The 26,864-nt window shown below is 34.0% G+C and overlaps 4 protein-coding genes across 4 annotated transcripts; all 4 read left to right on the top strand.

Moving 5' to 3' along the window:
• Positions 1-2,411: 2,411 nt before the first annotated feature.
• Positions 2,412-5,447, top strand: LOC101221736 (cysteine-rich receptor-like protein kinase 10). Its single transcript, XM_004153484.3, has 7 exons — positions 2,412-3,396; positions 3,476-3,613; positions 3,715-3,836; positions 3,942-4,152; positions 4,254-4,491; positions 4,600-4,750; positions 4,861-5,447. Exons 1-7 carry the CDS (start codon positions 2,583-2,585, stop codon positions 5,185-5,187), a joined length of 2,001 nt encoding a protein of 666 aa, XP_004153532.1. The 5' UTR covers positions 2,412-2,582; the 3' UTR covers positions 5,188-5,447.
• A 2,554-nt stretch (positions 5,448-8,001) lies between these two features.
• LOC105435129 (cysteine-rich repeat secretory protein 38) lies at positions 8,002-9,476 on the top strand. The gene is made up of 2 exons (XM_011654557.2): positions 8,002-9,088; positions 9,277-9,476. The coding sequence occupies exons 1-2, from the start codon at positions 8,065-8,067 to the stop codon at positions 9,339-9,341; spliced, it is 1,089 nt and encodes a 362-aa protein (XP_011652859.2). The 5' UTR covers positions 8,002-8,064; the 3' UTR covers positions 9,342-9,476.
• A 2,131-nt stretch (positions 9,477-11,607) lies between these two features.
• LOC101221965 (cysteine-rich receptor-like protein kinase 25) lies at positions 11,608-13,006 on the top strand. The gene is made up of 2 exons (XM_004153485.3): positions 11,608-12,626; positions 12,725-13,006. The coding sequence occupies exons 1-2, from the start codon at positions 11,741-11,743 to the stop codon at positions 12,784-12,786; spliced, it is 948 nt and encodes a 315-aa protein (XP_004153533.2). The 5' UTR covers positions 11,608-11,740; the 3' UTR covers positions 12,787-13,006.
• A 3,731-nt stretch (positions 13,007-16,737) lies between these two features.
• On the top strand, positions 16,738-26,593 carry LOC101207184 (cysteine-rich receptor-like protein kinase 29). The gene is made up of 14 exons (XM_031882234.1): positions 16,738-17,769; positions 17,851-17,988; positions 18,074-18,204; positions 18,438-18,648; positions 18,782-19,019; positions 19,108-19,261; positions 19,357-19,664; positions 24,032-24,810; positions 24,882-25,010; positions 25,093-25,223; positions 25,298-25,508; positions 25,614-25,851; positions 25,932-26,082; positions 26,176-26,593. Exons 1-14 carry the CDS (start codon positions 16,920-16,922, stop codon positions 26,479-26,481), a joined length of 3,975 nt encoding a protein of 1,324 aa, XP_031738094.1. The 5' UTR covers positions 16,738-16,919; the 3' UTR covers positions 26,482-26,593.
• The last annotated feature ends 271 nt before the right edge of the window (positions 26,594-26,864 follow it).

Below are 26,864 nucleotides of genomic sequence, written 5' to 3' on the forward strand. Positions count from 1 at the left end.
TTGCTGTTCTTCGAGGTCAAAAGGTCGATGGATATGTTCTTGGCACAAAAACTCAACCACCTTAGTCCTTAAAGTCTAATGGTGAAGTTGGTTCTTCTACTTCAATTATTAATCCAACCTTTTAAGAATGGACAACAACAAACTAAGCTCTCCTTGGATGGTTACTTGGTTCGATGACCCTAGCCGCTTGTGGCATCAGAGGTCGTTAATCTGATAATGTCAAGAGAGTTATGGTTGGCCTTAGAGGAACTCTATGGTGCAACTAGCAAGAGTCCATATAAATCAATTGGGATAATCCTTCAAAATACTAGAAAAGGAACAATGAGAATGACAGAATATCTATCCATGATGAAACAAACATTGGAAAATATGCAACTAGCAGGATCACCAATTTCTCATGAAGATTTATTCTCTTATGTCTTAGTAGGCCTTGACGTCGAATATATTCCAATTGTGTGTGATATAGAAGGTAAGAACTCTCCAACCTGGCATGATGTTTAATTTATTCAACCTCGATAACCTTTTAAAACCAAACCTAGTTGGTTGATTTTTGGAGATACTAGTGCACATTATGTCTACAGCAGGCAAACTAGCAATGTTAAGAATGAGCAACAACATCGTTTTCCAGGATATAGCTCTTGAAATCATAACAACAATCCTACCTTTAGGCTTTAACAATAATCAATCTCAAGGAAGAGGTAACAATGTTAATGGTGACACACTTCAAAATAGACAAGGCGGAGGTAGGTTCAACCGTCATAGAGATAATAATTGTAAACCCACTTGTGCACTCTGTGGAAAATTTAGTCATGGAGTTGTTGTTTGCTATCATCGTTTTGAAGAAGAATTTAATAATCCAATTAGAGGAAACAACATTCAGGTGAACAATAATACAACAGCCTTTATTGCTACTCCTGAAATTGTGACATATCCAAATTGGTCGGAAGATAGTGGAGCCATAAACCATGTCACCAACGATTTTGGTAATCTCCAATTCAAAACTAAATACTATGATACTGGGTCTTTAACTGTTGGTGATGGAACAAAATTGACTATAGCACATGTTGGTAATATTAATGTTTCTTTAGATCAAATGCCCCTTAAATTGAAAAGTGTTCTACATGTGCCACATATTCAACAAAATTTGTTGGGTGTTGCTAAGTTAAACTAGTGATAATGATGTTTTTGTTGAATTTCCCTTCTAATTTTTGCTTTGTAAAGGTCAAGGAAATCACAAAGGTGGTGCCGCAAGGAACACTTAAAAATGGACTCTACCAACTATCTCTCCCTCATCAATCCCCTCCTAATGGCAAAGTTCAAATCTCCTTTACTTCTCCATCTCCTCTCCAAAAGTCGTTCGAGTCTACTAATAGTCTTACTGTAAAAAGTTTTGTCCCGTCTTCCAATCTATCTTCTCGAAGTCCTCATAAATCCACTAATGTCGTGTCTAAAGAAATGTGACATCAAAAATTAAGCCATACTTTTGATCATATTTTAAATTTAGTAGTCAAAAGTTGTAATATTTCTTTTTTCCTTAATGAAAAATCCTTAATATTTTTTTTTTTACTTCTCAACCACTAGAGCTCATCCATTGTGATCTTTGGGGACGGTCTCCAATTTCTTCTACTGTTGGTTTCTGTTTCTATATTAGTTTTGTTGACAACTATACTCGTTTCACTCACATTTATCCTCTAAAACACAAAAATGAAGCATTTTCTGCTTTTATTCAATACAAAAACCTTGTTGAAAACAAATTTAAAAAGAAAATTAAAACCCTCCAATCCAATGGTCGTAATAAGGATATCAATAAGATAGCAACCTCCTAATTAACAGTACCTCATATGGTAATCATAACAGCAATCACAAGCTAAATAAGTTACACGATATCCATTATAATTACATCATATTTAAAACTTAAGAAAGGGAGATGGTTGAACTAATATCAATCACACATATTTTTCGGTTGCTGTAGCATTGTTAAAAGGAAAATATATGGAGGTGTCAATTTTATGGATTGACGTATTTAAAGTGACCTATCTAACTAGATAGCAAAATTAAAAAAAAAAAAAAAAAAGAAGAATACTCAATGAATAGAATTTAGGGTACTAAATTGGGGAATACAATGAATATGGTTTTGATATGAAATAATTATGGATCAAAATTGAGTGGTTAAATCATAAAAGTAAAGAGGAATATTGAAGGTAAGGGAAAGTAAGTTTGATGGAAGATTGGAAAGGTAAGGGAAAAGGAGGCATCTACGGCTCCAATATATAAGCGCCACGTAATGTGAAACCCCCCACGTGGAAAAGGATAAAATTAGGAGAAGGAAATATAAAACATTGAACTTTTCCACATGGCTTCATTTTCCAGATGATTTTCCACATGTTATACAACACCACGTTGGCCTACCAATGGCTGACTTCACTTGACTCTCTCTTTCCTAACTTTCTGCCCAGGGGTTCCCAACTTGGAGATTCTACAATATCCTTCTTCTTGCTTCTCATAATTCCTACAATTTGTTCATAAACCTTAAACCAGACCCACTTTTTTTATATAAAAAAATCTCAAATAACTCCTTTACCATGCTCAATTTTCTTACTTTCATTTTCCTCCTCACTCTCCTTACTCATGCATACGCTCAGAACCAAGCCTCTTACCCATATCGCAGATGCTTGACCGGCAATTTCACTCAGAACAGCACCTATCACGCCAACCTCAATCTTCTCTTTTCAACTCTCTCCACCAACGGCCCCCCAGCAAACAGATTCTTCAAATCTTCCGTCGGCCGATCCCCAAACGACACTGTTTATGGTCTCTTCCAGTGCCGTGGAGACGTCACCAACGCCACCTGTCGAACTTTCTTAGCCACCGCAACCAGAGACGCAGTGCGACTGTACTGTCCTATAGCAAAAGGCGCTGTGATTTGGTACGACGAAATCATTTTCCATTATTCCGACCAACCTTTCTTTTCCATCATTACCTCAACCCCAAATTTGGCGTTACTGAATTCGGCTGAGATAGATGTTGACAAGATTCGATTCAACCAACTAGTCATGTCCACGTTGAGAGCCACCGCGGCTCTGGCAGCCTCTTCAGTGGGTGAATTGTTTGCAACCCAGATGGCTAATTTCACACAAGATCGAAATATTTACACATTAGCTCAGTGTACCGACGATTTATCTAATACAGATTGCGTAGAATGCTTACGCCAAGCTACCAGTGGAATTCCGGGTTGTTGTACTGATAAACTGGGCGGCAGAGTTCTGCTTCCCAGTTGTTTTGTTCGTTATGAAGTTTACTCGTTTTACGAAATTTCCATACCGCCTCCCGCAACTCCCACGCCCAATTCCACAATCCCAACACGGCCTCTTCTTCCTTCTTCTTCTCCTCCACCAGGTAATCTTCGTGTTTAAACTCCTATAATGTTATGTAAGTTTACGAGAGTGGATTAAGATGTCAGAAGTGTGTTAAACAGGAGAAAGAAGGTCCTCAACGGTGTTAATTGTAGCCATTGTGGCTCCAATTACCGTCTCCATATTGCTGTTTTTCGTGGGATGTTGCTTCCTGCGCCAGAGAGCGAAGAGGAGAAACTCTGCTGTAAAGGAAGATAGTGGTATATTTTCTTGTTGTTTAATCGCAATAACTTTGGGATTCAAGTAGATTGATTTCTTATGCTATATGAAGAAAAATTTGGTAATGATTTATTTTGTGCAGTTGTTAATGAGATGACCACTGCGGATTCTCTTCAATTTGATTTCAAAAAAATTGAAGCTGCTACTAACAAATTCTCAGAGGAAAACAAATTGGGAGAAGGTGGATTTGGATCTGTCTTCAAGGTATCCATCAGTTATTACCTTAACCGCTCTTCTTGAGAAATTGAAAATTTTCTTTCAGTATATTTATGAATGGTATTTTGAAAATTTTGTATTTTTATACTTCAGGGTATGCTTGAAGATGGACAAGAGATAGCTGTGAAGAGACTGTCGAGAGGATCTCTGCAAGGTTCAGAAGAGTTCAAGAATGAGGTTATGTTGGTTGCTAAGCTTCAACATAGAAATCTTGTAAGGTTATTGGGATTCTGCTTGGAGGGTGAAGAAAAGATTCTCATCTATGAATTCATTCCCAACAAAAGCCTCGACTTTCTCTTGTTTGGTTCGTTCTTCCCTCATCCTTTTTATTCTTTCACTTCATATATTTCAGTTTATGTTTGATTTTCTTTTGTTTATGTCAATTTGATTGTTGAAAATGTATAGATGAAGAGGGACAGAAACAGTTGAATTGGTTGAAACGATATAGGATCATCAATGGAATTGCTCGAGGAATATTGTATCTACATGAAGATTCTCGTCTTAGAATTATTCATCGTGATCTTAAAGCGAGTAACATCTTGTTAGATGAAGATATGAATGCAAAAATTTCAGATTTTGGCATGGCAAGAATTGTTCAAATGGATCAAAGTCAGGGAAATACAAGTAGGATTGTTGGTACCTAGTAAGTTCTTTTTCATCACATCCTTGTATGGCGTGTCTAATTTGAATTTTTCTTCTTAAAAGTCTTAATTAGAATTATCAATCATTATTGACTATCCTTGTATTTTAGTGGTTACATGTCTCCTGAGTATGCAATGCATGGAAATTTTTCAATGAAATCCGATGTCTATAGCTTTGGAGTTTTAGTTTTAGAGATGATAAGTGGTATGAAGAACAGCACCTTCTACTTGTCAAATCTTGCCGAAGATATTTTGACATATGTAAGTCCAATTATGATTCTTACCCTTAACGAAACTATTTACCTTACCAAATGATGCATTAAAAACCGAAGTTTCAAATTCACACTCTTGTTTGTTTTTTCTTGTATTAGGCTTGGGCACTGTGGAAGGACGGAATACCATTAGAATTATTGGACCCAACGTTGAAAGATAGTTACTCGAGAAATGAGGTGCTTAGATGCATTCATATTGCTTTATTGTGTGTTCAAGAGGATCCTAACAGCAGACCTTCCATGGCATCCATTGTTCTTATGCTTAATAGTTATTCGGTTACATTGCCAATACCTAAAGAGCCAGCATTGTTCATGCGGAGTAAAGACAATAATGGCACTACTATAGGCAGTGATCATTCTTCTAATAAGTCTACTACTAAGTGGTCTGTCAATGAAACATCTATATCTGAATTGCATCCACGATGAAGCTAACTAAGTATGTCTCATTAGCACCAATAAATGTTCTCTATTTGATTATTATTGTACTAGAGCCTTGCATTATTTATGGCTATATGTTTTAACTTCTAAGATATATCGGAACTTCTCAATATGTATATAATTAAGTAGATTTTTGCAAGAGAATTTTTTTTTTTTAATTTGGCTAGAGTCTTTTGTAGTAATGATGTTTGGTTATCATTGTTGTTTGAATCCTCATATAATATGAACTTATTGATGCTTGGTTATCATTGTTCTTTGAATCATCTAACCCCAATAATTCCTCCTCCATTAACTATAATTTTTAAAATTAAATGGAGTGTTAGTGATTTTAACTGATATAAATTAAAAAATTCACACCATTTTCCCATTGATTTTAGTATAATTTGAAAATTGATATATTTTGTAAATATTCTCACCATTTTCTCTTATTACTTGTTAATCAGTTTTCTAAAAATGAAAAGAAAAAGGAAAGGGAATCATGTTATTAATTAATGTGAAAAGGACAAGTTATACACATAAGGTCAATTATTATAGCAACTAGTTGCTGTTTTGGGTGAAAGTATGAGTTTGTTATGAGTTAGATATGAACTCAAACTCAATATTTTGGAGGTCTATTTTGTATGTCACTCGTATTTTATATTCATATCTATCAAAGATATTCACTGCCCTCATTGTGAGGCTTCCACACCAGATCTAACCATCACCAGCCAACTTTTGACAATACTTTTGATGGTGCTGCCACTTCTACAAACTTTGACAATCATTTTTAACATAAACACAAACGAAACAAATTTTTATATAAAAACATACTGATCTTTAGAAAGAGTTGTTATCATATACTTGAGTGTTTCTATTTTAAATAGCTTTCATAGAACATGTTTAAATGAAATTACTTTTTAAAAAACATGATTTTTAAAGTTAATCCAAAAAGAAGCTTGCACATAGCAAAAAGATAGGTATAAACTGACGTCGGGGAGGTACAAGAAAGTTGTCAAATATATTTATAAAAGACAAGACTAGAGTGGATGTTTATTATTAAAAAGAAAATAAATTATCCAAATTTGACGAGACGTTAAATTTTATCGATAATAAAGAGTGATAATTAAGTTGCTACTGTTAAAAATGCTGAAAAAGAAAGCTACTCTTCCTTTCTGTGATGTGAATTGTTAAAATGACATATGAATTCCGTATAAAAGAAGGTTTGGTTTCATTTAATTTTATGAGTTTTTTTCTCTTATCTCCTGACTTGACCACAAAGACTTGGTATGAACATATGACCAAATGCTCCCATTCATTACTCTCTTTTCATTTTCTACCTAACTTTTGCATTACGGCCGGGTTCGACTTCATGAGTTCAAATGTCATATTAAACTCAATTTTCTAATCATTTTATTTTATATTTCTACTTTATTTCAAAAAAAATTATTAAACATATTTTCTTCTCCTTTCTTACCTTCATTTATTTGTATATTTCTTTTTAAGTGCAATGGTTTAATTTTCAAGCTATAAATTTCAAAAATAAAAATAAGTTTTTAATATTTACTTTTTTTTTTTGTTTTTAAATTTTGATTTGGTTTTTCAATTACTAATAAAAAGTATGCAACAAAGGTGGAATTAGCATCGATATGCACTTAATGTTCAAAAATAAAAAATAAAAAACCAAATGGTTATCAATTTTTCTTTTTTTTTGAAAAAGATACTCATGTGAATCTCATCAAGTAGACACCCTTTTAGCACCTTTATCATACCCAATATATATTTGATAAGCACGGGGTACAAAAGTTGTGGGGCTAGAGATAAATTTGTTTTAGTCACATCAAAACATTGATATTTAAAGATATTACTGAGAGTGAATAATTAGCAAAAAAAAAAAAAAAAAAAAAGTTTTTGATGTCCATACTCCCATGTAGTTGCATGTATCTTTCTATAACTTGGTGGGACTTTGAATACAATCTTTGAATATTCTTTTGTTTCTTTTTAGCCAAATAACTAATAAAACAACAACCATGAAGTTGAATCGAATAGCACCTGATTTTGTCTTTGCGTTGATGGATGCAAGTTTATTGGAGAGATTGTTGGATGGCATTTTGATGCTATCAAGCTTGTTCCATAGGTATTGGGCTGTCCGACATTGTAAAAAGAGATGATCAATGAATTTGGTCTCAGATTTGCACATCACACACCCATTTGGACTTGTTTGATTCTTTTCTGAAGGATATCAGTATCAAATTAAACCGTAACATTTATTTGTTTGAATTTAAATTGGGAGAATAGTTGTATCTCTAACTAGCTATTATAAGTTGTAAATATACTGCAGCTTTGTCCTGTCATATTATTAACACCAAAGTAAGTGAATTTAATCATGCATGTCTTTCCTTCGATATACAGTTCAGAGATAGAAGTTATTGATGAATATAATCCAAAACTTAAAGTGGACACAAATTTATATTAGGTTTATTATAACTTTAACCCACGATCAACTTTTAGATTTGTGTCCATATATAAGCTTCAAACTTTAAAAAAGTTGACTAACATGTTCTTAAGTTCTCAAATTTTGTGTTTATAAATAAATCCTTAAATATAAATTCGATCATTATCATCTAAATCATGTGGGACTTTAATCATATTCCCTACATATACCATTAGTTTACTAACATAATGTACTTCATATTTGTGTATTCAACTTAAGAAATATACAAATTTCTGAATATGAATAATTAATGGTAGAATTTTGGGGTCATATGTTGTTAGTCACATTTCGACCCTTTTATTGGGATAACCGTGGAATTCGCTCCACTTTAAATTTCTGAATTCGTTGCTTAAAGAATAAGAGGTTTTGAGGTTTTCAAATAATAATGCTGCAAAATGAAACTTAGGCAAAGTATAAGATTTGTGAATATGGAGACTACTTTTGTTATGTTTGTAGTATTTTTCCTCCTTAGTTTCCCCATCCATGGGAGGCACCATCGAATTAGTTCCGACCAATATTTGGATAATCCGTTCCGTTACTGCTCCAATGCCACCTTCTCACCAAGCTCCACCTACTTTTCAAATCTCAAATCCCTCTCTTCCTCTCTCTCCTCCAATGCTTCTCACAGATTATTCTACCACAATGCTTCCGCCACCACCGTATACGGCGATTACCAATGCCGTGGCGATCTCAACGCCACAGCGTGCAAACACTGTGTCGCCAATGCCACCACCAATTCGTCGCAAACGTACTGCCCATTCAGTGTAGAGGCGGTTATTTGGAAGGATGAGTGTTTTTTGCGCTATTCCAACCGCTCATTCTTCTCGTTGCTGAGAGAAGAGCCGTTGCGGCACATAAATAACCAGGATAATTTCACTGGGGATGGCTTGGAAGCGTTTAAGAAAATTGTAGAGACCACGTTGAACGATACGGTTAGAAATGCTTCTTCTTCTTCTTCTTCACACGTCAGATTATTCGGGACTAAAGAAGCGAGTTTTGGGTCGGAAACGGTTTACACAATGGCACAGTGTACGAATGATTTGTCGTCTTCGAATTGTAGGAAATGTTTGAAACGTGCTGTACAAATAATTCCGTCATGCTGTAGTGGCAGAAGAGGAGCTAGAGTTTTGCTTTTTAGTTGTACTGTCCGTTATGAACTTTATCCATTTTACGATGGTGTTTCCCTCAATATTTCCCTTTCTCCTTCACCTGCTTTTTCTCCACTATCATCACCACTAGCTCCTGAATTGGCTCCTCCGGCACAGTCTCCGTCCGACACAAACGACCCTTTTCCTGAACTGCCTCCTCCGGCTCAATCTCCCTCGAATTCGATCCCTTCTCCTCCTCCTCCTGATACATTGCCCTCCTCTCCTTCCATACCGCTACCACCCTCTACGGCGCCTTCTTCACTACTTTCAGGTGACACTAGCTCATATTCTTAATTCATGTAGTTCATCCAAGTTTTTAATTACCTTTTTTTTTTCGTTTGTGATTGGAGGAGAGTGCATGCAAATAGGTGCGCAATCAAGTATTATTTACCATATGATTTATCAGAAAAGAGTATAAGAACTTAATCTAAATTAAACTATTTCGTTCTTTCTATGCAGGAAAAGGGAAAAAGATGACGGTGGCTATGGTGATAGGCATCGTTGTTGGAGGCGTTTTTGTGTGAGTTAAATTGTCTGAGGTGCGAAGAGGTTGTATTGTAATACTTGGATCTGATTCAAACATCTCTGATAATCTCTCTCCAACTCATCTTCTACTACTTAATAAATTATATATGGTGAATTATGATTGAATGATGCAATTAGTTTTGCGTATTTGTTTTTAAAGTAATCTTTGAGCCAAGTAATCCATGCTATATCCATGTTGATGCATTATTATTTCCTTGGATACAAAGAGAAAATATATGAAAAATTATCATTTTGTCAAAAAGAAAAAAAAAAGGTTGTAATGAATTGTACAGAACACACCTAAGTAATTTTTTTATTTGTGAAAAAAGTTGAATATTTTTCCAAATTTATACAGTAATTTCCAAAATGTTGAAAAAAGTTTTTAGAAATATTAGATGACACTTTTCTCACATTAAGATATTTTTCTTATACTTTCATCGAACTTCTCAAAATCCTTGACCAAGAATGTTCAAAGATTATTTTAACCAAAAAATCTTTAAAGTTTACTTTTCAAATTATCCCTTCTATATATATATATAAAAGAAAATCTATTATAGAATTAGGAGTTTCAAACTTATAAAAGCATTAAAATTACTAAACTTGGAAATGTGTAGCAATCCTTTCCACTTTTAATTAATTACATCATTAATTGTTAAAATAGGTTGCTTATTTTTAGTTTTTTTCTTTTTGGATGGAACGTAACATAATACAAATCTCACAAACAATACTTTTCTTATTCTTTGATTTGTTATTTCTAACCGTTCATAGACTAGTTTTAAATTTTTAAAAAAATAGTACAAAAAAAGAACGTCGAATTACTATAAAAGAAGACGATTAAGACGATGACTAGTCGTCACAAAAATTGATGGTTGGAGGTAGTTTGGCTAGACTTTGTTGTTGAAGTTGAACATTCTCTATAACCTATAGCTGTTTTGATTTCTTTTTCCAATTGTATTATTGTTAAAGACACATACCCCAAAGACAAGTTTCATTTTAATTGAGAGTTACTTTTCATTCATATATATACATTTCATCGTCTAGTAAAATTATTCAAAACAAACTATAAGACCTTGAGGTTTACTTGGCCATTGACTTGACTCACCTCCCAAGTCTTCTAGTAGGGCCATATCGTTAAATCTTAACATTCATTCCTTACTCTATTTTTCTAATTTCTACCCAACATTTACAACACTTGGTGAAATGAAATCTTGTATTAACTTTTATTTCTTTCAACTACAACTTCATAATAGTTACACTCACGAAGGATTCAAGTTTTTAATTATATCAATTAAGGGTTGTACTACAACTACTTTAAACTATAAATGGTAATAGGATGTCATGCATTTAAATTCTAAATGTTTGGTTGTTTGTTCAGTGTATCAATTAAGGTAAAGCTAGAAAGAACAAAACGGAAAATCATATAGCGTCGAATTCATAAAATGATAGAATAGTGATACGTCAATTGAAATTTAATGATGGTGATAAGTAGTATATTTAAATATAACCATGACAGCTAAAATAAAGCCTTAAACATTGGTAGTCAAATGTTTGTAGAAATATAACTATTTGTTTATTGTAAATTATGAAAGGGAATTGAGGAGACTTTGAATGTAATATATTTTAAGTGTGATTAACTACAAAAGAAAAAAGTATTTAATATCCCAAACAAAGAGCCATGAAAGACCAAATTAAAATATATAGAAGGATTAATTATATCCCTACTCTATACAGAAATGAAAAATGTTATAAAATTAAGACAGTTTATTAATATGTACTTTCAATATTTTGGTTTGAATGTGAAATTATAATCTACATTTCTCCAACTCCATCAACACTATTTTATTTCTAAAAAAATTGTTGCATTTTTTATACATTTCATTTCATTATTCAACCATATATTATAACATATGTTTCATTTTTCTTTTCTAACCATTTTTTTATAGACTGTTTCTTAAACTACATTCCATAATGTTTATATTTTCAACTTTTCCTTTTATATTTCTTAGGCAAACATTTAAACCTTAACCGATTTTCAAAAATAAAACTGTCTTTTGATAACAAAAAATACAACAAATATATGAGATGAAATAAAAATCCAAAGGTTTAATTAGAAGGATAGTTGCAAATAAATCAGCAAAATTTGTTAAAATCTATCAAAGATATTTGTATATTATTGGTAGATACAAGAGTACACGATGACAATTTATAAATATGGTTATATTTACCATTTTAAAAAAATGTTACTACATATTTAATTATAAAATTGTAAAATTGTGATGGAAGGGCTTATTGTTGTCTCCTCCCCAAGATCTAAAAACATTTCATTAATATAAAAGGATGCCTTCGGGTTGGGAATTAATTGAAATAAACAACCAAAGAAAAAGGAGAAGCCTCCAATATGAAATTTCTACTCCATCTCTTCTTCTTCACCTTCCTTGTCACCCATGGCAGCTCAGAAACTTTTATGGATCCTTTCCGTTACTGCTCCAACACCACCATCTCACCAAATTCCAACTTCTTTTCCAACCTCAATACCCTCTCTTCATATCTCTCCTCCAATTCTTCTCGAAAATTCTACCACAAATCTTCTGTCCCCCCAGTTTATGCCCACTTCCAGTGCCGTGGCGATCTAAACGCCACTGCATGCCACCAGTGCGTTGCCACAGCCACCTCCAATTCCTCTCAACAATACTGCCCTCTTAGTGTAGAGGCCATTATTTGGTTCGACGATTGCTTTTTCCGCTATTCCAACCGATCCTTCTTCTCCATCGTGGCAGAGCAGCCGTCGATGATTTTGATTAACCTCCAAGAAATTGGGGAGGAAAAAAGCAGTTTTGACCAAATTGTGGGTTCTGCGTTGAACGATACGGTGGTTAAGGCTTCTTCCCGGAAAGGGGATTTGAAATTTGCTACTAAAGAAGCTAGTTTTGGAAATGAGACGGTTTACACGCTGGCGCAGTGTACAGGGGATTTGTCCAACTCAAATTGTAGGAAATGCTTGAGCAATGCTACTCGAAGATTTCCTGATTGTTGTAGTGGTAAAAAGGGCGGTAGGATTTTGTTTCCCAGTTGTAGTGTTCGTTATGAGCTTTATCCGTTTTACGAGAGCGTTTCGCCTTCCTCTGTTTCACCTCCACCGGCATCTGTCCCTCCTCCAACAGTGTCTTCTCCGCCGGCATTTTTCCCTCCTACAACAGCGCCTTCTCCACCGGCTTCAATATTAGCTCCACCTCCTACGTTGTCCTCACCGGCACCCTCTACGGCCGCTCCTCAACTGCTTTCAGGTGATAACATACTCATTCTTCGTAAAATTTTATTGGTCCTGTTTGAGTTACAAACATTTAATTAAATCATTGTGTTGTTTTTGTTCTGTTTTGGACAGGAAACCTGGCGGCGACGGTGGCGTTGGTGATGGCCATTTTTGTTGGAAGCTATTTTCCTTGATTTGAATCCACGCACATCCGTTGTAGATTTCTATTTGTTTTACTTTAAAATTATAAGTTCATAGACTTGAATTTTGAAGAATTTGTTTCTTTTCTTAAAAAATATATTGGTTTTTGAACTTCCAAAAATACTTGAAATTGAGTGTGTATCTAACACAAAAGCTCACAAAACACACACAATGTTATAATAAGATCAATAGACTTTTGGAATAAGCAATGAAGAGATAAAGAGATACCGAGATTAGGTAAACAATGTTTTGGTGAAATATAATCTACATCTAGCGTTGTATGTATGCCCCAAGGAAAGAGAGTTCAGGAGTTAATACGAAGTTAAGCAATTGGAATGAAATACTTATCCCTTAAACATTTTCTACACTAACTCACACAACTTATCTTTTAGTGAACAACTTTAGGCTCTATCTTAGCGTCGTGAGAATTCCTCTCACCAAACCAAACTCAACTTACATCGAGATAATTCGAAGAATACCTGAATACAAGTACATAGGAAGCTTCTTGAGACTCATACAAAAATTCTGAGTTATTAAGACTGTGACTTAGTTTAATACAGTGAGGCAGGTATACATTCTGCTTCTACCAAATTCTCATCAAATTGAACAATCTTCAAACATGACACTATTAGGTAGGTATACACTATTTTGTTTTAAAAATCTAGTAGGAGCATTCTCCAAAAGAACCAAATATTTATAAAATATACAAAATTTTTAAAGTCTATCAATTGGTGGGCAAAAACAGGACTGAGGTTTTACTGAGTGTTAAATCTCTATGCATCCAATACATGTAACTAGCTAAATCTAAATCAACAGCATTCGAACTTTTATACTATTACCTTGATACCAATTGTTATCAGCATCTGAAATGGGAATTTCATATATCATGTTCAGCATGAGAAGAGAAATGGTTTCATTCGAGTTCACTAAATCTAGAAAAACCATAAACACAGAAGATTAAACTAAGCACTTAGCATGATCATGATGAGTGAACTTCAAAAAACTAACCGCATTTCAGAATGGTTGATGAATCAGAGAGATGGATCTTTTCTTAAAGTAACAATCTCCTTCCCCACCTCCAGCTTCATCGTAAGGTTTTTCCAATCAACTTCCATCTTGCCTAAATCCACCAGCCACAGATTTCCCAATATCACCTCATCATCCTCTCCCATTTGAAGGGGAAAGAAATCCTCCGCATAGGTTTCATTCCCGATCTGCAGCAACACTCCACGGCAAATTCCGTCTCCTTTCACCGTCTTTCCGGAACCTAAAACCACACTGTAGTCGCCATACATGTCCAATTTAAGCTTCAAGTCTGTAGCTAAGTTTTTAGAGATTAAGTTATAGTCTGTCCAACTGACGACCTTAACAACCACAGACCTCTCCTTGACCGTGCCCTTACGCTTGGTTGAGTTGAAAGCGACGTTGTTCTTAATTTCCGCTAACCTTGCTCTATGCATAATGTCCAGTATACCTTCTGTATCTAACATCCGAACCTCCCCTCGAATCTCTGTCTTCAAGCCGTTCATAAATTTAGCTTCAACAACACAGTGAGAGAGTTCTGGAAGGAGCGCCCCTAGTGACTCGAACTTGCTACAATATTCCCCAACACTCCCCTCTTGCTGCAAGCCAATGAACCTGGAAAGCACCCTGTGACCGTCTCCAAATCTCTTATACAATGAACCCCGGAACTCACCCCACGATTCCGGCGGATTTCCCCAGTTTTGAAAGCACCGGAACCAGGCAAGGGCTTGGCCAGACATACAGAGAAGGATGGTCTCCATCATCTGGGCAATGTCGTCGATGTGGTGAACTTCAAAGTATCGCTCCATTTTCAAGATCCACATGAGGGTATCTGTTCCGTCGAACATGGGTAGCTCCAGGTTGGGCATCCGGTGGGTGGGTGCATATTGAAGTAGGCGTTGTTGGTGTGCGTTCAGGAGCAGAGCCATTTGGTGTAAGAGGGTGGTGTGGTTGTTGTCAGTTATTGGGATGTTGTGAACTTCTTCATCCTCAACCTTCTTCAATTTGGCTTCTAATGCTTCTACTGGGTTTTCCATTTTGTTTCTTAGCAAATTTCCAATGGGTGATTGCTAAGAAAATGAAGAACAAAAGATTGGAGGGAATATATATGAAACGGAATACCTTCCCACTCTAGAGATTGTAAGTGGCCCCATCTTCCGCCACCAATTTGCGAAAACGGTTTGAGTTAGATTTAGTGGTATTTGGAAAAACCCAAATCACCCCAATTCCCAATCATGTGATCACCATTTGATTCCGTTCCAATTCAAGCTAAAACCGTACTCAACCCCGAAATGCAAAAACAAAAAATATATATATATCTCATATGAAAACCCAAACTGAATCGCACATTTGTGTATCATACCTTCCAGTTTAATAATTTTTTTCTTTTTGTTTTAAAAAGGAGATTATGAGATAAGCCATTTTAGAGAAAAAACGCATCCAACCAAATTTTAGAAAAAATATTTATTTGGTGTAATCCCTCCCAAATATCTTTTTCTCTTCATTTATTGCTGTAATTCATTTTTTCTATCTATTTTTCACGCCCTATTTCTTTGATTTTTAAATACTTTGAATACTTTTTCAATGTGTTCATATACATATTTTACAGCTGTTTGTAAATTTTTCTCTTTTAGCCAAATCTATTATACTTTAACATTTCTAAAAGAAATCATGAGGACGTCAAGGAAGAACATGACAGTCCAGTTCCTGAAATGAAGATGAATGAAGAACGTGGTCGAATTGCACACCTCTTTGTCTCGTTGATATTATATTGTCTCGAAAAAATTTATTGATCTTATTTTTTTTATTATAAATCAATTATATATGTTTTTTATGGTCATGTATTTACCTTTCAAGATATTTGTGCTTCTAAAATTGAATTGTCCAAAAACAAATTAATAAAAAAAATTAATGTTTTGTTTAAACTTCAATAATTTTAAATAACTAAAAATGAATAATTTCAAGATAACATGCAATTATTTTCAAAATATATTTTTAAAACAAAAGATTGAAAATGTGTATTTCTGTATGAAATTAGTTCATTATGTTAATAGTTTATTATGGTCATTTGACCTAAATATAAACATGGTTAGTATAGAATAAACCAAACACATTTTTGCATATAAACATTTATAAAGAGATTAAACCAAACATGCCAGTGTTTAGATTTTTAACTCATTTTATAAAAAGTATTTTTTAAAATATGTATTCTTAAGAAACCATTTTTTTCATAGATAAATCCAAATGCGCCCTAAATTTAAAACCAAAATTAGATGACTAAAAATGTAGTTTTCTTCTACAAAACTCTAAACCCTAAACCTTAAACCTAGTTTTAAAAAAATAAAGACTAAAAATGTACATTTCAAAAACTCGAGATCGCACCCGTCTATTCTATACACGTAAGAGGTAATTAAAAAGAGACCAAAACCCACGTATATTTCAAAATACTTGGAAGACTAGAAAAGTAATTTTAGGTAAATAAATAAATATATGTACAAATGTTAAAGGGTAGAAATTTAGAACTTGAAATTAGGTGGAAACCCATTGTCTTGTTGAAAGACTAAATCACACCAACCACAACACTAATTTATGAAAACTTCCTTCATTTCCCACCTAAACTTAAATTTGGAATATTTCACTTGTTATTTTAATATATTTGAAGTCAGAATACTAAATTTTCATCAAACAATCTATAGAAGTAGTAAAAAAAAAAGATATTGATAGAGTTCTTGCAATTTCTATCTCTAATAACAACTAGTTTTTTAGTCTTTTAAAACTTGTCTTTGGTCTCAAAACATAACAAGTGGATGAAAGCAAGAGGTGTATAAGTTGAATCATCAAAGATCAAAGTGTTATAAAGTGGCCTAATTGGAGATCTGTTCAACTTTAGTATTGAAGCCTTAAAGACAAAACAATGTCCTAAGAGTCAAGTCGTGAAGGTCAACACATTAACAGGTTTTGAAGATATTTTAATCCATATCAACCAATCCAAAAATTTTCCCTTGTGTTGCCCTGGTGTAACCACCAAAGAAAAGCAACGAAATATCAGTATAAATCCTAGAATTAAACTCACAATATCACAATAACCCACCCCATAGACCAAATGACAACTCTTGCATCACCAGCCATGTGTTCTTTAACCCCAATCATCCTCTCTTTACTCTGCTTCACTTCTTTCTTCACACCCATTTTAGTAATCGCTCAGCCAGATTTTCAACTTTATATTTGCGTCCAAGATCAAGGTAACTTCACCACTAACAGTACGTACAAAGCGAATTTAGATCATATCCTCTCCGATCTCACCACCCACGACCAAACTAACAACGACTTTGCCGGTTTTTACAACTTTTCTTATGGCCTTACCCACACAGCCAATGTAATTGGGCTTTGCAGAGGAGACCTTATGCCAGATGCTTGCACCAGATGCCTCAACAACTCTAGAACTCTTCTCCCTTCTCTTTGTCCCAACTACTACGAAGCCATTGGATGGTACGATGAGTGTATGCTTCGCTATTCCAACCGCTCGATTTTTAACAAAATGGAGACTTTCCCTAGTTTCTATGCTTGGAATCCCAGCAATGCTTCTGATCCTAATCGCTTCATCCAAGTGTCGAGAACTTTGGTCCAACAACTCACTACCAACGCTACTTCGGGTGATTCTCGTCAAAAGTTCGCCACTGGAATCTCTACTATCCCCAACTTTCCAACAATTTATGGGGCTGTGCAATGCACTCCTGATTTGTCTGCTGAAGATTGCAGTATGTGCTTGCTTGGAGCTCTTGACGATATTCGGAGCTGCTGTTATGGGAAAGCAGGGGGTAGAGTTCAGACACCCAGTTGTAATTTTAGATTTGAGAGTTATCTTTTTTATCAGCTACCCTCTGTTGCTTCATCGCCTTCTCCGCACATAGCGCCATCTCCTAGTCAATCTAATTCAAATACACCTCCAAAACGTAAGTGCTTAAAATTCCATTTTTACAATTTCTTTTTCACTGACAAAGACTAAAATGGTAGAATGATTTATTTCTCTAAAGCATCTCGAACACTCGTTATGGTGGTTGTGCCGATTATTGTGGGTGTTGTAGTTGCTGTGGTGATATTAACCTTCAGTATCTATATCTTCATGAAGAAAACAAAGGAAAGAAAGGCAACAAATCATGCAGCTGCGTCAAGTGAGCTGATTGCCGTAGTTCTTTTAATACTATTGTTAAGATTAATTTTGAATGCCAACATCACTGGAGGATTCATATCTCATAGGTATGACGCCAGAGGATGGAGATACAGATGAAGGGTCCTCCCAATTTGATTTTGACACTATTAAAACGGCAACAGATGGTTTCTCTGAAGCAAATAAACTTGGGGAAGGTGGTTTTGGAGTGGTTTACAAGGTAAGCGACCAAGAATTTGAAAATTTTGATATTTTTCCAAGTACCCATTTTCATTCTTTGAATTGTCTTGAATATGTTGTTGGGTCGTTTGGATGACCAACAATAGGTATTCATAACTTTTATTGAATCATGTAAATATATGTATCAATTTATTTACGGTTCACGTTTTTGTTTTTCAGTTTTATTTGATAGTTTATTCATAACATGATTTATTTTGCATATAACTATGGCAGGGTCGACTTCCCAATGGAGAAACTATTGCTGTCAAACGACTCTCTCGAGCTTCGAGTCAAGGAGATAACGAGTTCAAAAATGAAATCTTATTAGTTGCTAAACTTCAACATCGAAACTTAGTTCAGCTACTGGGTTTTTGCATCAGAGGAAATGAAAAGGTTCTCATTTACGAGTTTGTAGAGAACTCCAGTCTCGAGAAATTCCTCTTTAGTAAGACTTTTTTAATGATCTGCCCATTATTTTCTTTATTGATCTCCCCGTTGATTCTGTTTCTTCAAGATATCACAGGGTGTACTAAGGATTCTCTCTTTCAATTTTGAAACATTATGTTGTTGGTGTATAGGTCCCAAAAAATGTGTGAGTTTAGATTGGATAACTCGTTACAAGATTATAGGTGGAATAACTCGAGGACTTGTTTACCTTCATGAAGAGTCTCAACTCAGGATCATACACAGAGATCTCAAAGCTAGTAATATCTTACTAGATGCAGATATGAATGCTAAGATTTCTGATTTTGGCACTGCAAGATTATTTTTACATGATCAAACACGAGGAGATACAAGAAAGGTGGTTGGCACTTAGTAAGTATAAGAGAAGCTCTACATGCTGCACTACTTTTATCTAATGAGAATATATGACAAAGTCACTAATTGCATCTATTTCTTTTAGTGGATACATGGCTCCTGAATATGTCCACAAGGGTCATTTCTCAACCAAATCAGATGTCTTTAGCTTTGGCGTTTTAGTTTTGGAGATTGTAACCGGACTAAAAAACAATCAAGTTCATCTGTTTGACAACGAGATTGTAGGCCTTGTAGGATACGTAAGTATGAGTGAAATTTTATTTTCATTGGAGAAACTTTGTCAATAAATGAGGTGATCAGTGTGAAAGCTCATTTCAAGTGGATACTGTTGCAGGTTTGGAGAAATTGGCAAAATGGAACCACTCAAAATATCATAGACCCCACTTTGACAAATTGTTCAAAGACAGAAATGGTTAGATGCATTCATATAGGATTGCTGTGCGTTCAAGAAAAAGTAGCTAAGAGGCCAACCATGAGTACCATACTTCTCATGCTTAACCGCTACTCTTTCATTCTTCCAAGGCCTTCTCAACCTGCTTTCCTTTTAACTAGCATCAACTCTCATACGTCTGAACAATTAAATCACAGCTCCACTGATCAAGAACGAAATGACATGTCAACTACAGATCTTTATCCTCGATAAAACTTTAATTTACATGTCATATATTTTGTTTTAATGTTACAATTAAGGATATAGATCAGAAGCTAAGTTACAACATGTATAAACTTGTAACAATCTATATTGTCACTCTATTTTCCTTTTTATTCATATGGTATGATATTACAACAAGAAATTACTTTTCCTATTATTTTAATATATGTTATTAAAAATAATTAACTTAAATTAGTTCCATGACCACTTACCAAATTCCATATTAAATATAGATAATTCTCATGCTCAAACTCGTATAAGATCATAGCATTCCATTGTATTATTTATTTTCTTTCTAATTTATAGAATTAGTAAAAGGAGCTTCCAAATACATATATGTAAGAGTAATTGGATCACTTGTTTTGTTTGTAATAATAAGTGTGACATAGATAAAAAGATTTAGGGAGACTATGAACCGATATAGTAGAGGTTTAGGAGGACTTGAGTCATACAACTTTATGCTCTTTAGATTATATGGTTTGAGGGAAGAATCATTTTTGGACGATTCTACCCCTTGCCAACTTCTAAAATTACCAATATTACCCTACGTATATTAATGTTCCATGGACGCTTCTCTCCCTTGCCAAATTTTAAATTTTAAATTTACAATACTGCCCTAATGTATCGTAAGTTTACAAATTTTATTTACCAAATTCTAGACATTCTTTCAATTTCTAAATTTATCACCTACATGTATTTGTTCATTATTTGATTATCAAATTATTTATTATAAACACTCAATATTAACATATAAACAAATTTAGTATTGGTAAATTAGTATGCTATAGTTACACTATTTGATTATCAAATAGTAATATTTGATAGGTATTTTAGTAATATCAAATAGTAATATCAAATAGTAATATTTGATAGATATAAATAGGTATTTTAGTAAAATTACTATATAGGAAATAAATTAAATTTGGTTTTCCAAATTTAAAACTATTGAAATAACCAACTTCATCTTCTCTATAAATAGTCTCGTGCATGTATTGTTAGTGAATTTATTAAACAAAAATTAAGATAAAGTGACTATTTTGAGATTGATTCAAGATAAATCTCAATATGTTAATTTTAATTTTTACCTTTATTTTCCCTCGACATTTTATTTTGAAAAACTGTATTTTAATATTTTAAAATTACAAGTTAAGATTTATAATTATTTGTTTAAGTTCCAATTTAAACTACTGTTGGAGTGTTAGGCAATACATTGATAAAAAATCTCAAACATATTAGAAATATATTTGATAATTTAAAACATTCATCTTCTTAACAAAATATACTTATTTAAATTAGTTGGAATCTTTGATCATTTTGTTATGTCTAGATTAAAAGAATAAAACGACTTTTATTTTTAAAGTCAAAGGTTTGATTTTCATCTTTGAAATTGTTATACTAAGAAACTTATAATTGATAGAAATAAGACATGCACAGCGGAAAAAGAATCGAAATTCTACCATAATTGCCACAATTAACAAGTAACCATAAACTAATCAAATTAGGGTTTTAGGAAATATTACCTTTGAAACTTTAAAAAAACTTTGATACCTCCTTAGCAATTCAAACTGAGACCACCACTAATGCTCAACTACTATCCTTTGGACAAAGAACCGGGTTGTGAGACCCAATTTGATGTAAAAAGTAATAGAGATAAAATGAAATTGGAAGGTAGAAGTATTTTTTTCTTGGTTGAGATTTTTTGGAGTATATTAAAAAAAGGCAAAAGTTTTCAACCATTTGGAAACTCCCCTATTTATAACATAATTACATGAAAAAATGCATGTAATTAATTTGTCAAATCTCAACACCTAATGTTCCACTAACAATTAGTGGAACTTAGTGGGCTAGGTGTCTACTTCTCATATAGCCACATATCCCACTAAGAGTTAGTGGGATTATCCAACAAAATGTTGGATTTTCCCACTAACTTAGTCCAAGGGTAAAATGGTCATTAGATATTTTAAGTCAAAAGTCAAACTTTGACTTTTCTAAGTCAAAAATCAATATTTTGACATTTTACCATTGTGTCCGTCTTGACTAATTTCAACCTCCCGAGCATGAATCTGCATTCATTTTTCTAAAATTCAAATCACATATGAATATAAGACCGGTCAAAGTTTGACTTTTCAAAGTCAAAAGTCAACATTTTGACTTTTTACTATTTTTTGACCAATTCCATCAATTCCGAGCTTCTTAGTATGAATCTGCATTCATACTTATAGTATGTAAAACATAAAGCTCTATTTCTAATTAGAAGACCGACAACTATATCACTATATTTGTCGGTTTCTCTTTCTTCTCCCAATTCGAACAATTCGACTTATTTCATCACACTGTTCTAAGTTTAATCCATATGAGCTAGCAGGGGAACCTAATGGACCTATAGATCATGGGCTTCAACGATTCAAGATTAACTAGCTAAACTCTTTTAAACCGAGTTAATCAACATTCGTTAACTGACGGGTCATTCCACTAAAGTCCCGTAGTTGCACTCTCCTCACTATAGATATATTTGTGTCCATTTGATAAAACCATAATCAGTAAGTTAATCCTTCACAGGTTGCTCGTAACCTTGGCTGGGTCAAAATACCGTTTTACCCCCAAGATTACATCTTGCTCCTTATGTCCCACTAATCCACTATTGAACAATTGGTTTAAGGTTCAACCTATAAACTTAATCCCTCCCAGGCGAATGAGAGGGTGGGGCCCCTTGTTCAAGGCTTGGATTCAGTGCTTAAGAGAACTACCTATCTACTAACCCTAAAGTGGGTAGGAGTGAATTCCATCTTGTATCCTATGTTCCCAACTATCCACTCGATCTTACCCCTGAAATGGGAGGCTTATTGGGCCAACATTGATGAGCTGCCCTCACCTATGCAGATCTAAGAATAATCTCGTGTAAACAGGAGTTCATAGTTAACTTAGGATTAAGATTAAGTTACCTAGGTCATCAATAATCGAGATAGTCAGTTTTAAACAGTAAACGATGTTATAACGTAAAAAAGACTAATTCATGGTTCAGTTTTATGTAAACACTTTACATAGGATGCCCCCACTTTCATGTCTCTACATGAACGATTCAGGATCACCTCGTTTGTACTACAAAATGGGCCGCATCCATAGTTTCTCTAAATAAGGCGCCCAACCTTTATTCATATATTATAGACTATTTAGGCTATATATACTCGAACTTGATCCACGTTTATGTTTACGCATAAAATTCAAGTTTATTAAAAAAAATAGCATTGGAACTTGATTTATTGGATTTAGGATTATAATATTTAATTTCTCAATAACAACTTTATTGAAACAGAATATGATTACAAACTACGAGTTTTAAGACAAAAAATTCCAACAATAATAACATTATCATACGTGAAAAACGCACCTCAATATTTTATAGTATATAAAAGAGATTTTTTTAAAAATATAACAAAACGACAAAATAGTTACACACAGTACGAAAAAAACCTACACTCACAATAAAAAAGACAAAAAATGACTCCATCAACACACCATGTATACAATTGTTTAGATTTGACTATTTTTTATACAAATCTAAATGGTCTTCGAACAACCAAATAACAATCTAAGAAAAATAGATCTTTTATATTTTGTACACGATGTTGAACCAAATAAGAATTTGAAAAAAAAAGAAGATATAAAGTAGAAAAAGAGAGAAAAAAACGATGGAAATGAAAATAAAATTGCACAAGAAAGAAGAGGGAAAGGAAAGAAAAAACATCTAATATTTTAAAAAAATACCTGACCTTTTTTAGAATTGCACTGCCGTAAATATTTTGATGTTTTCTTATATTTACGAAAATTTCTCTTAAAAAAACTTATACTATAATTAGTTGAATTGTTATGAATGGCAAAATATTGAAGCTATTTATATAATATAACAACAAAAAGAAAAAGAAAAAAAAACCTTAGATAGAATATAGAGAGGTAGATGGATTTTGCTATATTTTGTAAATAATTTCAATATTTCGGTATTTTTAACAATTCTTTTATTTATAATAACTTTTGATAGGAAGGTTGAAAATCTAAAATTTGTGGAACAAAGTTCATTATTGTCAAACATGATCACATTAGTCATTAGAGGTTTGTTATACTTCAAATTTGAGCCATAAAAGAAATAAGAAAAAGTCATGAGTTATTTTTGTCAACACTATGAAGATACTTCATTCATATCAACCAAATACAAAGTTTTCATTTGTCGTGGTAACAAGAACTAAAAGAGCAACATGTCTCTTTCCAAAGAAATGGTGTAGCAACAAAAGGTCAGCATACACCTAAATTAATATCACAATTCATCAATTACAATAACCCATGGCATTGACCAAATGACGAGCTCAATGCTGATCATCCTCTGTTTCGCTTTATTCCTCCGCCAAGCAATCGCTCAGCCTGATTTTCAAATATACGATTGCGTCCAAAACCAAGGCAATTTCACCACCAACTCAACCTACAAAGCTAATCTCAATCACCTCCTCTCTACCTTCACCACCCATCACCAAATTAACTATGGCTTTTACAACTTCTCTTATGGCCTTCAAAACAAAGCCAATGTGATTGGGCTATGCAGAGGAGACCTCACGCTGCTCGCTTGCACCACCTGCCTAAACAACTCTAGAACTCTTCTCCCACTGCTCTGTCCCAACCATACAGAAGCCATCGGATGGTACGACGAATGTATGCTCCGTTACTCAAACCGCTCCATATTCGCCTCCATGGAGACTTCCCCTGCTTTCCGTGCTTGGAATCCCAACAATGCTTCCGACCCACATCGATTCTTCCAGTTCGCTACAACTCTGCTCCAACAACTCACTCAAGAAGCTGCGTTCGGCGATTCTCGTTTAAAGTTCGCTACTGGAGTCACATCCATTCCAAGTTTCCCAACCATCTATGGAGCTGTGCAGTGTACACCGGATTTGTCTCCGCAAAATTGCACCACTTGCTTGCTTGGTGCTATTCAACGAATTCGATTATGTTGCGATGGGAAAGCAGGAGGTAGAATTGGGAGACCCAGTTGTAATATTCGGTTCGAGAGCTACCTCTTTTATAAGCAATCCTCTGTTTCTTTAGCCCCATCTCCAAATCCGTCACTACCACCATCTCCTCCTCCTCAACGTGAGTTAATGACATTCTGAAATGCTATTTTTATCTTTGTCGACTAAACGGTTGCGTCATTGTTTCTCCAGGAAAAGCATCTTGGAGAGTGGCCGTCATAGTTGTGTCCGTCGTCGTTTGCGCTGTCATAATAACGGTCACAATCTGTATTTTCTTAACCAAAAGAAAGCGAAGAAACCCAGCAACTCAAGTACCTTCAAGTAAGTTAGCTGATTATTATAGATTAATTTAATTCAACGACAAGATCTCTGTTGGATTCGTTCCTATGTAATTAACTCGCAGGGATGGCACTTGAGGATGAAGAAACCGTAATTGAATCTTGGCAATTTGATTTTGACACGATTAAAATTGCAACAAATGGATTCTCTGAAGAAAATAAACTTGGGGAAGGCGGTTTTGGGGTGGTTTATAAGGTAATAGAGTGAAGAATTTGAAATTTGATCTTTATAAAGATACGTAATTTTTGTTATGAATGTAATTGTGACAGGGTCGACTTCCCAATGGAGAAACTATTGCTGTCAAACGACTCTCTCGAGCTTCAAGTCAAGGAGATAATGAGTTCAAGAATGAAATCTTATTGGTGGCTAAACTTCAACATCGAAATTTAGTTCAGCTATTGGGTTTCTGCTTCAAAGAAAATGAAAAGATTCTCATTTACGAGTTTGTAGAGAATTCTAGTCTCGAGAAATTCCTGTTTAGTAAGATTTTTCTATGCTCTGTTCACTTGTTTTTTCTCCATCTTCAATTCTGTTTTTTTACTAAAAATTATATCTTTATCAATTTTGGAATATGGGATGGGGCAGATCCTAAAACACGAGTGAGTTTAGATTGGAAAGCTCGCTACAAGATTTTACATGGAATAACTCGAGGACTTGTTTACCTTCACGAAGAGTCTCAACTCAGAATTATACATAGAGATCTCAAAGCTAGTAATATTTTACTAGATGCAGATATGAATGCTAAGATTTCAGATTTTGGTACTGCAAGATTATTTTTACATGATCAAATACAAGGAAATACAAGAAGAGTAGTTGGGACTTAGTAAGTATAAGCAAAACTACATTCTACATTATTTTTATCTAATGAGAATACGACAATGTCATTAATTGTTTGTTTTTCAGTGGATACATGGCTCCCGAATATGTTCACAAGGGTCATTTCTCAATCAAATCAGATGTCTTTAGCTTTGGTGTTTTAGTTTTGGAGATTGTGACAGGAATAAAAAATAATCAAGTTCATTTGTACAACGAGATTGTAGGTCTTGTAGACTATGTAAGTATGAGTTTTTTTTTTCCTGCATTGGAGACTTTGGTATCAATATTAGGTGATCAGTATGAAAGCTCATTTCAAATGCTACTCTTGCAGGCTTGGAGAAATTGGCAGAATGGAACTACTCAAAATATCATAGATCCTACCTTGAGAAGTGGTTCAAAGATGGAAATGGTTAGATGCATTCACATAGGGTTGCTATGTGTTCAAGAAAAGGTAGCTATGCGGCCAAACATGGGTACCGTACTTCTGATGCTTAACAGCTACTCTATTACCCTTCCAAGACCTTCTCAACCTGCTTTCATTTTGAGTACCATCAACTCTCAAATCTCTGAACACTCTAACCACAACTCTACTCAAGAACTAAATGATATGTCAATTACGGAGCTTTACCCTCGTTAGCTTATGTATATAAATACACACACACATACATGTTCTCATCAAATCTTAATTTATAATTTGTATCGAAGTTAACCTTTTCTTTTCAAATGAATAGAACCTTGATATTATTCAATGTTTTATTACAACAATTTCGATATCCAAAGGTCGTCCTACAGATATTTCTTTAATAATATCACAGTAGACGTTCAACAATATTTTTAAAAAATCTTTAAATTTTTATTTTGCATTTATGTCAATGTTCATTGTCTGCAAAAAAACAATAATAATTGGTTTTATTCTGGTAGAAAGTTCCTTCAAATCTTATGAAATTTGTAGGTATATTTAAAGGGCTTTATGTCCAAACAAAGAAGCAGTAGATATGAATCATAGATGTTTGATATACC

Source organism: Cucumis sativus, chromosome 1 (genome assembly GCF_000004075.3).
Source record: "Cucumis sativus cultivar 9930 chromosome 1, Cucumber_9930_V3, whole genome shotgun sequence".
In the NCBI taxonomy this organism is placed as follows: domain Eukaryota; kingdom Viridiplantae; phylum Streptophyta; class Magnoliopsida; order Cucurbitales; family Cucurbitaceae; genus Cucumis; species Cucumis sativus.